At 36.4% G+C, this 12,768-nt stretch overlaps 1 protein-coding gene across 5 annotated transcripts in view; it reads left to right on the top strand.

Annotated features, from left to right (window-relative positions):
• The window catches only part of col13a1 (collagen, type XIII, alpha 1), a 133,030-nt gene that overhangs the window by 81,876 nt on the left and 38,386 nt on the right, over positions 1-12,768 (top strand). For 3 of the 5 annotated variants that reach the window (XM_026355807.1, XM_026355806.1, XM_026355805.1), the window contains exons 14-18: positions 961-1,026; positions 2,496-2,588; positions 10,181-10,222; positions 10,313-10,330; positions 12,448-12,474. In XM_026355807.1, the coding sequence (XP_026211592.1) occupies positions 961-1,026; positions 2,496-2,588; positions 10,181-10,222; positions 10,313-10,330; positions 12,448-12,474 (246 nt within the window). Of the gene's footprint in view, positions 1-449; positions 492-960; positions 1,027-2,495; positions 2,589-10,180; positions 10,223-10,312; positions 10,331-12,447; positions 12,475-12,768 lie in introns of all 5 variants that reach the window. The other 2 variants (XM_026355804.1, XM_026355803.1) reach the window with 2 other exon arrangements.

The raw sequence follows: 12,768 nt of genomic DNA, 5'->3' as shown, positions 1-12,768 counted from the left end.
ACTGGGAGTTGGTTCCACAGGAGAGGGGCTTGATAGCTAAAGGTATTGCGTCCCATTCTACATCTGTAATATATGGATACAAATGTGCGATATCTTGAAATAGTGAGAGACAAAGCAGCACACTTGCTTATTTATATTACATTTTATACATGTATGCTTAGATTATTTTTTTTTTGTATAAGTACTAGTTTTTTAAGATATAGTTTCATGTTAATTGTGTTATTTTTGTTTAATTTTTAGCTGATTTATAACTACTTAAAAAGTAAGAGTGATCTCTTTCTATTACTGACTTAATGGCAGAAACGTAAAGAAAATTTACTTTGGAAATATGTACAATTTTTGAATAAGTAGACAAGTTGCATGTAGCTGGTTCTACATGGCATGAGGAACTATACTCTGTACTGCCTAACTGCTAAACTTGTACTTGATAATACTGCTCATCTCAACAGAAGCGACGTGTTATACAGCCAAGCTTTGGACAGTTGGCCACAGTAAGTCTGAATGTGCACTGCAGCTATACTGCTGTACTCTCTTTGTTGCAAGACTGGTGCCCACCTCTGCTCCACTGCAATCTAGGGGTCTGTCTTTCTGTTAATTGGGATGCATATGCACCCAAATCCTACATAGAGGAAGCTTAATTTGCAGCCAATTGCAATTGGAATGCATTTCTATTATTTTCCAAAAAATGTACCACAGGATATCACCCAAACCATATGCCACTCCAGAACCACGACTTGCTGTGGCAATGACTCTTTTGTTGTTTTCCTTTTTTTTGTTCAGCCTTGTTTGCTTTTTCTTGTATTGTCTTCTCATTGCCTTGCTTTTCAATCCCATGTTCTATTTCTCCTTTTCCTGTTCTACCCCCCAAACCCCATCCACCTCCTTCTATTTTTCTGGTTCTATCCTTCTTTGGCCTCCTGGTAACCTTTGCTGGGCACCTGTGCTTTGTGACTTCCCCAGCAGATGCTGCCCATCACTGTACGAAACATGCCCTCAATAAGCCCTCTAATATTAAAACGCCTAAAGGTACAATTCTCTCTACCCCTTGCTTTCTCCCTCTCTCCCTTCTGCATGCCCTGTGGTGCTAACTACCATTATCTGTCAATGAAATAAAATACAACACTGTGTAAAAGAACCTTAATATGCTGCCCTGTGGGTCATTTGGCACAAGTTGATCTAGTAGGCATCTGCTCTGTCTTGTTTATACCATGTGTGGTCTGTGCCAAGACAAGCCTTGTCTGGAGATCAGTGCAGTTGATCTCATGTATTGAAAACAAGCTGCTTAACATCCTTAATAGTGTTCATATTATCTGTCTTTGACTAATAGCTCATATACTCATAATGCATTAAATGTCATGCCAGATGCATATTGTGTTTTGTCTTTTCAATAAAATACTAACCCATTGCCATCAACACATTGTTTTTATGGGTTGCAAAAGATCGGGATCTCAGTTAGACAGGCTGTCAGTGGGCAGTCTTCAAAAATGTCTGTTTCAGCAAAGGTTATTAAAAATTATATTGTATTTTCGAAATGTGAATTTATGAATTAATTGATCAACAACAATAACCTAGGCAGTTACAGATATTTTGTTTCTTTTTTGTCTCCATTTGTAAATTATATTTTTACCCAATAAGAATTTTAACTTAGAAACACCTTTTAAAAACAAGGTCCTGAAAAAGAAAGCCATCCATGATCATTAAATATCATTATATGTGACAAAAAGTGGAGAATTAAAAAGCATTTAAACTACATTTGTTGCACTTTTGTCAAATTGCTTTGCTCTCCAAACAAAGGCATTCACTAAAGAAACAATACCATAACCATTTTACATGGAAAGTGTGCCTAACTGCTTTCTCTGGACCTATTTTCCAGTGGCCTTCAGTAAATGGAACTTGCTCAGTTGTTATTATGTGACCTAAAGTAAGTGCCACATTTTCCTCCAAAATGGAGAAAATCACAAGAGCTATTTCTGTTGAAAGATGGTGGTCTCGGGTCCTTAAACTGTTTTCACTGATGCCTTATCAGTTTGAACACTTCCCAATTGCTGCTGTGAACAGTTTTAGTCTCATACTAAAAGACAGATGATATTGCTGTAATCTGCAGTTATCACTTTTCCAGCTGATGCTGGAACCAGTGTCATTCTGTCATTCATTGAAATCTAATGTGTGCCTCAGGTGACCTGTAGGGAGTTTGATTAGACTGTGTCTAAGACTTGATCATGCCCTAATATCTGAATAAGTTCCATTCCCTGAAGTTCATGATATGGCATACAACCCGGATTAGCTAATCTGTGAATCTTGAGATAATAACATTTCTGATAATTGTTTCTATGGTCAAGAATGAATGTTCATAATCAAGAATTAAAACCATCAGCCTTGTTCCCTCTCTAACCCTCCTCTCTGCAACACCCCTGCTTTATTTCCAGTAACCTGTGACGTTTCTGTGTTGGCATGGCAAACACCAGCATGACAGGTTGTAACTCAAGGTCTCTTAGCAGGGTGAACCTGGAGTTCAAGGACCCCCAGGACCTCCAGGACCCCCCGGTCCACCAGGGTCCCCAGGCCTGAATGGAGCCAGTGGCTCACCGGTGAGTCACATTCTGAGTTCACGGATTTATATAAATTGTAATAATAGTTTACTTGTTACTTGGACACATTTCATCTTTCACTAAATAACAGAAGTTATAAGGCAAACTAGAAAACAACATAAACTTACGCAAACTTAAAAATAGCTTCTCATTCAATGGGTTTATGTGCCTCTGAATACTGTCTGACTACCCTATCCTGTGGCAGCAAGGAGTGCCTCTTACCCTGAATAGAAGCCTTTAGCTTTTTGCTAAATACAAAATCTTTAGATCAAATGTAAAAATATAATTGGTTCATCAGTAAAAGAAGATAGTAGCAATCAAAAACAAAAGAAAACAGACATGTATAAACTACTGTGTTTTTTCAGGCATAATAAATTGCTACAATTACTAGACCTAGTGGCTGCAATTTACATCATGGTAATAATAGTGTAATAGTGGTGTGATATTTTAGGAAAATTACAAGGTAATAGTGGGGTAAAATAAGGCAATAGCAAGGTAAAAAAAAAACAAAGGTAATAACCCTGTAATAAATTAATAAATAAATTAAAATGTAACTGAGTCTTTATGTCGATAAGATAAGATAAGATAAGATATTCTTTATTGATCCCACATTGGGGAAATTCAATTGCTACAGCAGGTCAGTGCAAAAAGAACAACAGCAATGTGCAAAAAGAATGAGAGGGTGTGCAAAAATACAAAAGTAATAAACATTTTACGAGAATCTACAACTATATACACTATTACGAGTTAACATATATAATATGTTATACATAATAAAAAAATAAATAAAATAAAGTAAAAACAATACAGTCAGATGGGCTATGGACCGGTTTTGTACATGTATATTTAAACTGTGGCATTGTCCAGTCTAACAGCTGTGGGAATGAATGACCCCTTCCTACATGGAGGGTGTAACAGTCTGCAACTGAAGGAGCTGCTCAGTGCCTCCACTGTCCGATGTAGTGGGTGAGAGGTGTTGTCCATGATGGATGTTAGCTTGGCCAACATCCTCCTTTCACTCACTTCCTCCACAGAGTCCAGTGGACAGCCCAGGACAGAACTGGCCCTCCTGACCAGCTTGTTGAGCCTCTTTCTGTCCCGGTCTGTGCTGCCTGCTCCCCAGCAGACCACGGCGTAGTGGATAGCAGAGGCTACCACAGAGTCATAAAATGTCCTTAAGAGAGGCCTGCACACTCCAAAGGACCTCAGTCTCCTCAGAAGGTGGAGGCGACTTTGGCCCTTCTTGTACAGGGCATCGGTGTTGTGAGTCCAGTCCAATTTCTTGTTGAGGTGAACACCCAGGTACTTAAAACTGTCTACTACCTCAATGTCCAAACCCTGGATGCTCACCGGTGTGTGTTGTGGTGTTCTCCTCCTCTCCTCAATATTAAACATTTAATGGATTCAAGTCATGGTTATACAATAAGTAAGTATTATTACTTATTATAAGTATTAAGGGGCGGCAGTAGCTCAGGTGATGCACCCAGGTGTGAGTGGTTCCATTCCCGGTTCCTCCTGACTACTTGCTGAGGTGTTCTTGGACAAGACACTTAAATCCTGTAGTAGCGCCGACATGTGCTGTCTGGCAACTGTCCAACCACAATTTTCCCAAGGGGATCAATAAAGTATTCATTATTATTATTATTATTATTATTATTATTATTATTATTATTATTATTATTATTATTATTATTATTATTATTGTTGTATACAAGTAATTACCAGACAATAATTGGTTTGAGCAATGGTTATATCTTAGTAAAAGAATGATAACACCTAGAAGTTACAGTAACACACATAGTAATTTAATAACCATAAAACACAGTGCTTTATTTTTGCCACATTTTGTTTTGTTGCAGTCTTATTCCACAATGGATTTATTATTTTCTGTAAAATTCTAAAAAAATACGCCATAATGTCAAAGTGAAAGACATTTGTTAGTTATCTTTGCCAATTTATTAAAAATAAAAAATGAAAAAAATCACATGTACTTAAGTATTCTCAGTCTTTGCTCAATACTTTGTTGAATCACCATTAGCACCAATTACAGCCTCAAGTCTTTTTGAGTATGATGCTACAAGCTTGACACAGCTATTTTTGGGCAGAGTTGGATATTTTCAGATCTCTCCAGAGATGTTCAATGGAGTTCAAGTTTGGGCCCTGGCTGGACCTCTTAAGGACATTCACAGAGTTGTCCTGTAGCTTCTCCTTTATTGTTTTGGCTGTGTGCTTAGGATTGTTGTCCTGTTGAAAGATGAACAATTGCCCCATTCTGAGATCTCTGGATCAGTTTTTACCAAGGATGTCTCTGTACATCCCCACATATCACAGCATGATGCTGCCAACAAAATGCTTCACTATAGGGTTAGTATTGGCGAGGTGCTGAGAGGTGCTTGGCATTCAGGCCAAAGAGTTCAATCTTTGTTTCATCAGACCAGAGAATCTTGTTTCTCTTGGTTTGGGAGTCCATCAGGTGCATTCTGGCAAACTTACTGAGGAGTGGTTTCTATCTGGCAACTCTACCACACAGGCCTGATTGGTAAAGTGCTGCAGAGATGGTTCTTCTGGAATGTTCTCCTCTCTCCACAAAGAAATGATGGAGCTCTTCCAGAAAAGAAAGACCCTATAACAACTGTTATAGCAACAACCTCCAACACAATCTGTGGTTCACAGAAGACTTAATGAACTAAAGTACAGATCACACTGGAAGATGCAAACCACTCATTAGCAAGAAGAATATGACGGCCAGTTTGATTTATTTTGTCATATTTATCTTTTGATGTCAAACCCAACTGTTTTCAATCCACAGCAAAAATAAAGGAACTGATCTCACTTTTTCAATACTTTTAGGGGGGAGTGTATTGTGTCCCATATTGTGGCCAGTCTCTACATGGAAGAACTGGAGAGCAGAACCCTGAGCTCTTGTCCAGGGATTACACCCAGCCTCTGGTTAATATTAAAACATATATTAAAACAAAGTAGGTGGAAAACTTTACAAAGCACATCAACATCGACACCTTCTTCTGCATTGCACATTGAGAAACACAGAAATCTCAACATTTAAGTTTACAGAAAATCTACATATACAGATCAGTATTTACTTTTTGACTCTTAGCACCTTCTGGACACTTAACAAGCCTTCTAGATGGAAGGTGAAATGTCATCAAGAACTTAAATCAAGTCCAGTTGCCACTGAACAGCAATTTTGGAATATGCACATGCAAAGCTTCCAGCAAGAAGGAAAAACAGCTTACATGACTGAAGTTACAGATAATAAAGTAATGTACAAAGTAATACCCTAGTTAACATAAACACCTTTAGTAAATGATAAGTAGATTCATTAGTTAACTTCACTTACCTGTTTATTACTGCATTAAGTAATTTTAATTAATGTACCCTTATTAAAAAGTGTTAGATACATGCAACAAGTGTTCTCTAAGAAGTCAATATTTGAACTTGGCATGTGTCTTTAATCTCTGGTGTAGGGTTGGGTGAAATGGAAGGAATTTTATCATGTGCATTTTTTTTATTTCAGTTGATATCCTTATATATCTCGACCAAGTCAAATCACTATTTCTGTCAAGCTTAAAGTTTTCTTTTACTTCTAAGTGAGATGTGGAGCCGTTTAAATCCGTCATTTTTGACAATGCTTACCGTCAGGTCTTTTAGTAAGGTAGGCCTATGACATATGTGATATCACTGTTTCTTTGTTTTTGTTTGTTTATTTTGTTTTGTTTGGTTTTGTTTTTGTTTTTTATAGTTTGTTGTTGTTGTTGTTGTTGTTGTGGGATATGGTGCTAGAAACTGGACACTATCAGTTCTGTTGCTGTTATGTTGGTATCAGACTGGTTATGGGAACCACCAGCACTGGCTTAGATCTGGGAGTATATAGTCATGCATTGAGCGTGCTCAGAGACTGCTTCAGATGTTAAAGAAGGGTAGTTGTATTATCTGTCTTTGTGGTAACATGCTTTTGACATATTTTGCAGTGTATGCCACTTCTCGGTCAGACTTTAATTAGCAACTTGCCACTTTAACTTGACACTTGCAAAGACTCTTGCACTTGTTATCCTTTTCTAGTAGGACAGGTGACAAACTGGAAAAATCCAATCAGGTGTGAAGTGAGAGTCATATTGTTAAAATCTCCTGATATTATAATGAGGGCCTCAGAATGAGTTTGTATCCTGGCAACTATCTCCTGGCTGTCTTTACATGCAACATTAGTATTAGTACAGAGAGAGGAAGACAGAGAGGAGGAAACACAACTAAAAGAGAAAGAAGACACAAAGTTAATGACATGCAATGGTGGCATTTGCATTGATACAGGAGAAAGGAGAGAGGAGAAGAGCTCAGTTTATCAATAGAGTTCCCCCACCAGACTAAGCTATATCAGCATAACTAAGAGATGGTTCAGAGTCACCTGATCCATCTCTAACTATAAGCTTTATAAAAAAGGAAAGTTTTAAGTCTAGTCTTAAATGTAGAGAGGGTGTCTGCCTCCCGAACCTGAACTGGGAGCTGGTTCCACAGGAGAGGGGCTTGGTAGCTAAAGGCTCTGCCTCCCATTCTACATTTGGAAACTCTAGGAACCACAAGTAAACCTGCAGTCTGAGAATGTAGAGCTCTGCTTGGAAAATATGAGGCTATGAGGTCTTTAAGATAAGATGGAGCCTGATTATTAAGTAATTTATAAGTGAGGAGAAGAATTTTAAATTCAATTCTGGATTTAACAGGGAGCCAATGGAGAGAAGCTAACGTTGGAGAAATATGATCTCTCTTGCTAATTCCAGTCAGAACTCTGGCTGCAGCATTTTGGATTAACTGGAGGCTTTTTAATGAGTTATTGGGACATCCCATTAATTAATTAATTGTAAGGAATTACAATAGTCCAGTCTGGAAGTAACAAATGCATGGACTAGTTTTTCAGCATCACTTTGGGACAGGATGCTCCTAATTTTAACAATGTTTCTCTGGTGAAAAAAGGCAGTTCTAGAGATTTCTTTGATGTATGAAGTGAAGGAGATATCCTGGTCAAAGATAACTCCGAGGTTTCTTACAGTATTACTTGAGGCCAGAACTAAGTCATCAATGGTGAGAATGTGTTTAGACATAGTGTCTCTGAGATTTTTAGGCCCAAACAGTATAACTTCTGTCTTGTCTGGATTTAGGAGAAGGAAATTGGTCTTTATGTCTTTTAAGCATTCCTGAAGTTTGATTAATTGATTATTTTCTCCTGGTTTCATAGATAAATATAGCTGGGTATCATCTGCATAACAATGTAAATTTATAGAGTGTTTCCTAATAATATTGCCTAAAGGGGACATATATAAAGTGAAAAGAATCGGTCCAAGCACAGATCCCTGTGGAACTCCATAGCTGACTTTGCTGTGCATGGAAGACTCATCATTAACGTGTACAAACTGAAATCTATCTGATAGATACGATTTAAACCACTCTAGTGCTGTTCCGTTGATTCCAATGACATGTTCCAGTCTGTGTAATAAAATGTTGTGATCTATAGTGTTGAATGCAGCACTAAGATCTAACATGACGAGTATAGAGAGTAATCCATTGTCTGATGCCAATAGAAGATCATTAGTAACCTTTACCAGTGCTGTTTCTGTACTATGATGTACTCTAAATCCTGACTGGAAATCTTCATACAAGTTATTGCTACGCAGGTGGTCGTACAATTGCTTAGAAACTATCTTTTCAAGGATTTTAGAGATAAAGGGCAGATTGGATATTGGTGTATAATTCGCTAAGACCCCTGAGTCCAGAGTAGGCTTTTTGAGTAGGGGCTTGACTACAGCAACCTTAAAAGCCTGTGGTACGTAGCCTATTTGTAAAGATAGATTGATCTGATCTAATATGGACGTGCTGATCAAAGGTAAGACATCCTTGAGTAGTCTAGTCGGGATGGGATCTAAGAGACATGTTGATGGTTTAGAGGAATTAATTACTGAAATTAATTCAGAATGATCTACGGGGAGGAAGCAGTCTAAGTACGAGCGTGGATCTAGAGTTGTTGTACAATCCATGCTATATGCAGGGATGATCTGATCAATTTTTTCTCTAATAGTTATGATTTTATTTGTAAAGAAATTCATGAAGTCATTGCTGCTGAGAGTTGAGGGAATACTAGGGTCAAGCGAGCTATGACTCTTTGTCAGCCTGGCTACAGTGCTGAAAAGAAACCTAGGGTTGTTCTTATTTGCCTCTATTAATGAGGAGTAATATGAAGTTCTAGCCTTACGCAGGGCGTTTTTATATATTATTAAACTATCTTTCCAGACTAGGCAATATTCATCTAAATTGGTGGAACGCCACCTCCTTTCCAACTTACGTGATTTCTGCTTTAAGCTACGGATTTGTGAATTGTACCATGGAGTTAACTTCCTCTGACTCACTAGTTTCTTTTTCAGAGGAGCAATAGTATCAAGTATTGTTCCAAGTGAAGCACCAGTACTATTAACAAGATAGTCCACTTGTGCTGGAGTAACATTGAAATAACTGCCTTCCTCTGTGTTGGTACATGGCTCTGAAATAAAAGATGGAATCAGTTCCTTAAATTTGTCAACAGCATTTTCACATAAACATCTACTGTAGAGAATCTTATCTGTAGGTTTAGTAAAGTCTGGTACTGTAAATTCAAATGTAATTAAGAAATGGTCAGATAAAAGAGGGTTTTGGGGAAAAACTATTAACTGATCAACTTCCACACCGTATGTCAGAATAAGATCAAGGGTGTGATTAAAACAGTGAGTGGGTTTATTTACATTTTGGGTAAAACCAATGGAGTCTCATAGTGAATTAAATGCAGTGTTGAGGCAGTTATCATCAACATCTGCATGGATATTGAAGTCACCCACTATAATGACTTTATCTGCACTAAGAACTAAATCAGATAGAAACTCTGAGAGTTCAGTTAAAACCTCAGAGTAAGGGACAGGAGGACGGTACACAATAACAAACAGGACTGTTTTTTGATTTTTCAGGTTAGGATCAGAGAGGCTAAGAATGAGGCTCTCAAATGAATTAAACCTATGTTTAGGTGATGATGATGGATGGTAGTTTCCTACTACCATGGTAGTTTGTATCTCCATATCCTAGTCTTAAGTTTAGCACCAGCTCAACATCCCTTGAGGGACTTCTTCAGCTAAGCAGGAATGGGGTGATATACTCCAGGCTTGCTCCATTGTAATAAAAGAAGGTCATCTCTTGTGTAGATTTGTGTTCCCACAGCAATATCCAAGTTATATCAATCATTTCTAAAAGTTCTATTGAGGAAAAGTTATTTTGTGATACATTTGCCTGGTAACATGTCAAAGTGTTATGTATATATATCAGTATATATATATTACTCAGCTATAGTAAAACCTCAGTAAAACCGGACATCAACTTTTCATTTAGGACAGCCACCAGAGCTGTTCAGTTTAGGTTTAAGCAGCAACAAGCCATGTTTACTCTACTATTGTGCTAACTTGATTTTATTAAGTTAGTGGGAAAAATATTTTATGAATTTAAATAGCTTCATTAAAACTGTCATTGTAGATTGTTTTGTGTAAAAATGTTTCATTGTTTTCATACAGGGTAGGCCTGGTGAGCCAGGCAAACCTGGAAAAGACATAAAGGTAAGCAACTGAACTTTGGTTCAGGGAGAGAAATTTGCTATTAGTGAAAGCCTGCTGACGTTTAACTGTTTTATTTATACATTTTTCCAGGTTTTACCAGGATTGAAGGTAAAAAAAAAAAAAAAAAAAAACTCAACAACTATGAAAAAAAATACACTGCTCAAAAAATGTAAAGGAACACACTGAAAACACATCAGATCCCAATGGAGAAAATATCATGTTGGATATCTACACTGATATAGACTAGGTAATGTGTTAAGAATGAAAGTAAGCTACATCCTTTAATAGAAAGGAAAATTGTCAACCTACAGAGAGCTGAATTGTAACAGATTCTACTTATTAACTGAAAGCCATGATAGTTTGAAACCCTACATTTGTAGTTATTGTTTTTGACTAAACCTATGTTTAAGGTATTTTTTTAATCTTTACCTTATCTTTACCTGGTAACAATCCCAAGAGCAACAGTTTTTCCTTAGTGTCATGGTACAGTAAATACTGAGTATGTTATTGTAGATGTTTTTACTGTTTACTCAGTAAGTAAGCTGTAACTGTAAAAGGAAATCTGGTCTGTTTCTAGGTTATTACCTAAATGTTACCATATACTTGATAAAAGATTATTTCCATTCCCATGCAATCAACATAATATTTTGCCATGTATGTTCTACTATGTTATGTAAAAGGAAACTTGACACACAAAAAAGAAAACTTTTACTAGGTAAGTAAGCAGAAACTGTGCTGCAAAAGGAATTCTTGTCTGCTTAATGGCATTATCAAGAACTTAATATGTACCATTTTATACCTTTCTTTTTCTATGCAATACATGTTTTAACATTTAACTTAACTTAATATAAAACTGTACTGTTAAAGGAAATCTTCTCTTCTCGATTATTTCCTTTTCCATGCAGTTCCCACAAACTGTATATTCTCCTACAATACTAAGGAAAACATGACTATTAACTATATATGTAAGAAGAAACTGTAGTGTATAAGAAAGCCTTGTCTATTTTATGGTATTATTTAGAACGTACCCTGTACATCCACATCTAGTTATACCTTCCTTCATCTATGCAATAAATGTGGTGGGTATAACCCTAATTCTCTTGTGTATTATATAAAGAAATATGACATCTCACAGGACTATCTTTGAGCAATTTAATTTTAATCACAAATTGCAGCAGTTGGAGTTTTGAAAAAACATTCTCTTTGGTGAGTTAACTTTTTTTGCTCTGTTTACATTTGGTATATTTCAAGATTCAAAAAACTTTTTTAATCCCAGAGGACAATTGTGTTTCCTTGATGATAAAATAGGCAAAGATGAATGAAATCGGTTAACAATGGTCCAGGTGAGAATGTCCCTCCAAATGCAGTTTTAGATTGGAGATGTGTAGAGAAGCCTCTTCCGCTCTCTTCTCATCTAATCCGCATGCAAGAGTTTTTTTTACAGTACAGTTCACATTACTTAGTAAGTCAATTATATAAACATGTGCAAGGACATAACTAATATTTACTCTACCATGACCAGAGAAAAACTGTTACTTACCAGGTAACTATAAAGTAAACATATAAAAAAAGTACCACATGACACAATAATTGCCATGAATTATTTAAAAGTAGGAATGTAGAGTGTTGCAAGAAATGTACGGACTCTTTAAATTTCTTTGGAAAACAAGTTGAATTTTACATTGGCCATGACTATGCTTCTATGTTAAGAAGCAAAACCCAATTCTGAACTAAAATACACACATTTTAATGATTAAAAACAAACTAACAAAGAAATGCTACTTTCCTTCATTTCTCTTTGTATATATTCTTCTGTTTCTATTACCTGTTGAGAGAATGTTGGTTGCACCTGTTTACATCTGCAAAAGTACAAATACTGCACTTCATTTTTACTCTGAGGTTTGTCCAATAACATCTAACATTTGTTAAAATGAGAGTCTAAGAAGAATGAAAAATGTAAATGTTAATTAAAAGTGAACTTTTTAATTACAATAAAATGTAAATTGAAGAAAAACTTTAAAAATATGTGTGTATGCTTATAGTTCTGAAATAGAAAGAAAATTGGAAAAATCCAAAATCGCAATCAGCAGGACAGAATTTTAGGAAAAATCGGAATTGGCCAAGAAAATTGCAATCGGTGCATTTCTATATGATACTGTTAATTTGTTACACTTGCTGTATTTGAACATTTTATGCAAGATACACACTTTGTTTTGTCTCTTCAGGGGGAGCCAGGTGTGCCAGGAGAAAAGGTGAGCTGTGTCCTGTTATTTTATTTAGGTAAAAGAAAATAGTTTACTAAATGCGTAGACCATTTACGTACATTTTGTCAATTATGTACATACATGCTCTTACATACAGGAACCCCTCTTAAATGCCCATACAGAGTTTAGAAATGCCTAGTAAAAGTAGCAGATAAGAAAATTAAATATTAATACCACTACATACAACTAGTTCAAGATATAGCCCATAATTGTAAAAATAGGTTGTAGTGTACTCAGTGCATTCATTCAAGTTCCAAGTAGTAAGTCAGATTCATAGGTGTT

Source organism: Anabas testudineus, chromosome 15 (assembly GCF_900324465.2).
Source record: "Anabas testudineus chromosome 15, fAnaTes1.2, whole genome shotgun sequence".
NCBI lineage: Eukaryota > Metazoa > Chordata > Actinopteri > Anabantiformes > Anabantidae > Anabas > Anabas testudineus.
Note: the sequence above shows the minus strand (reverse complement) of the source record. Positions and strands in the feature narration are given on the sequence as shown.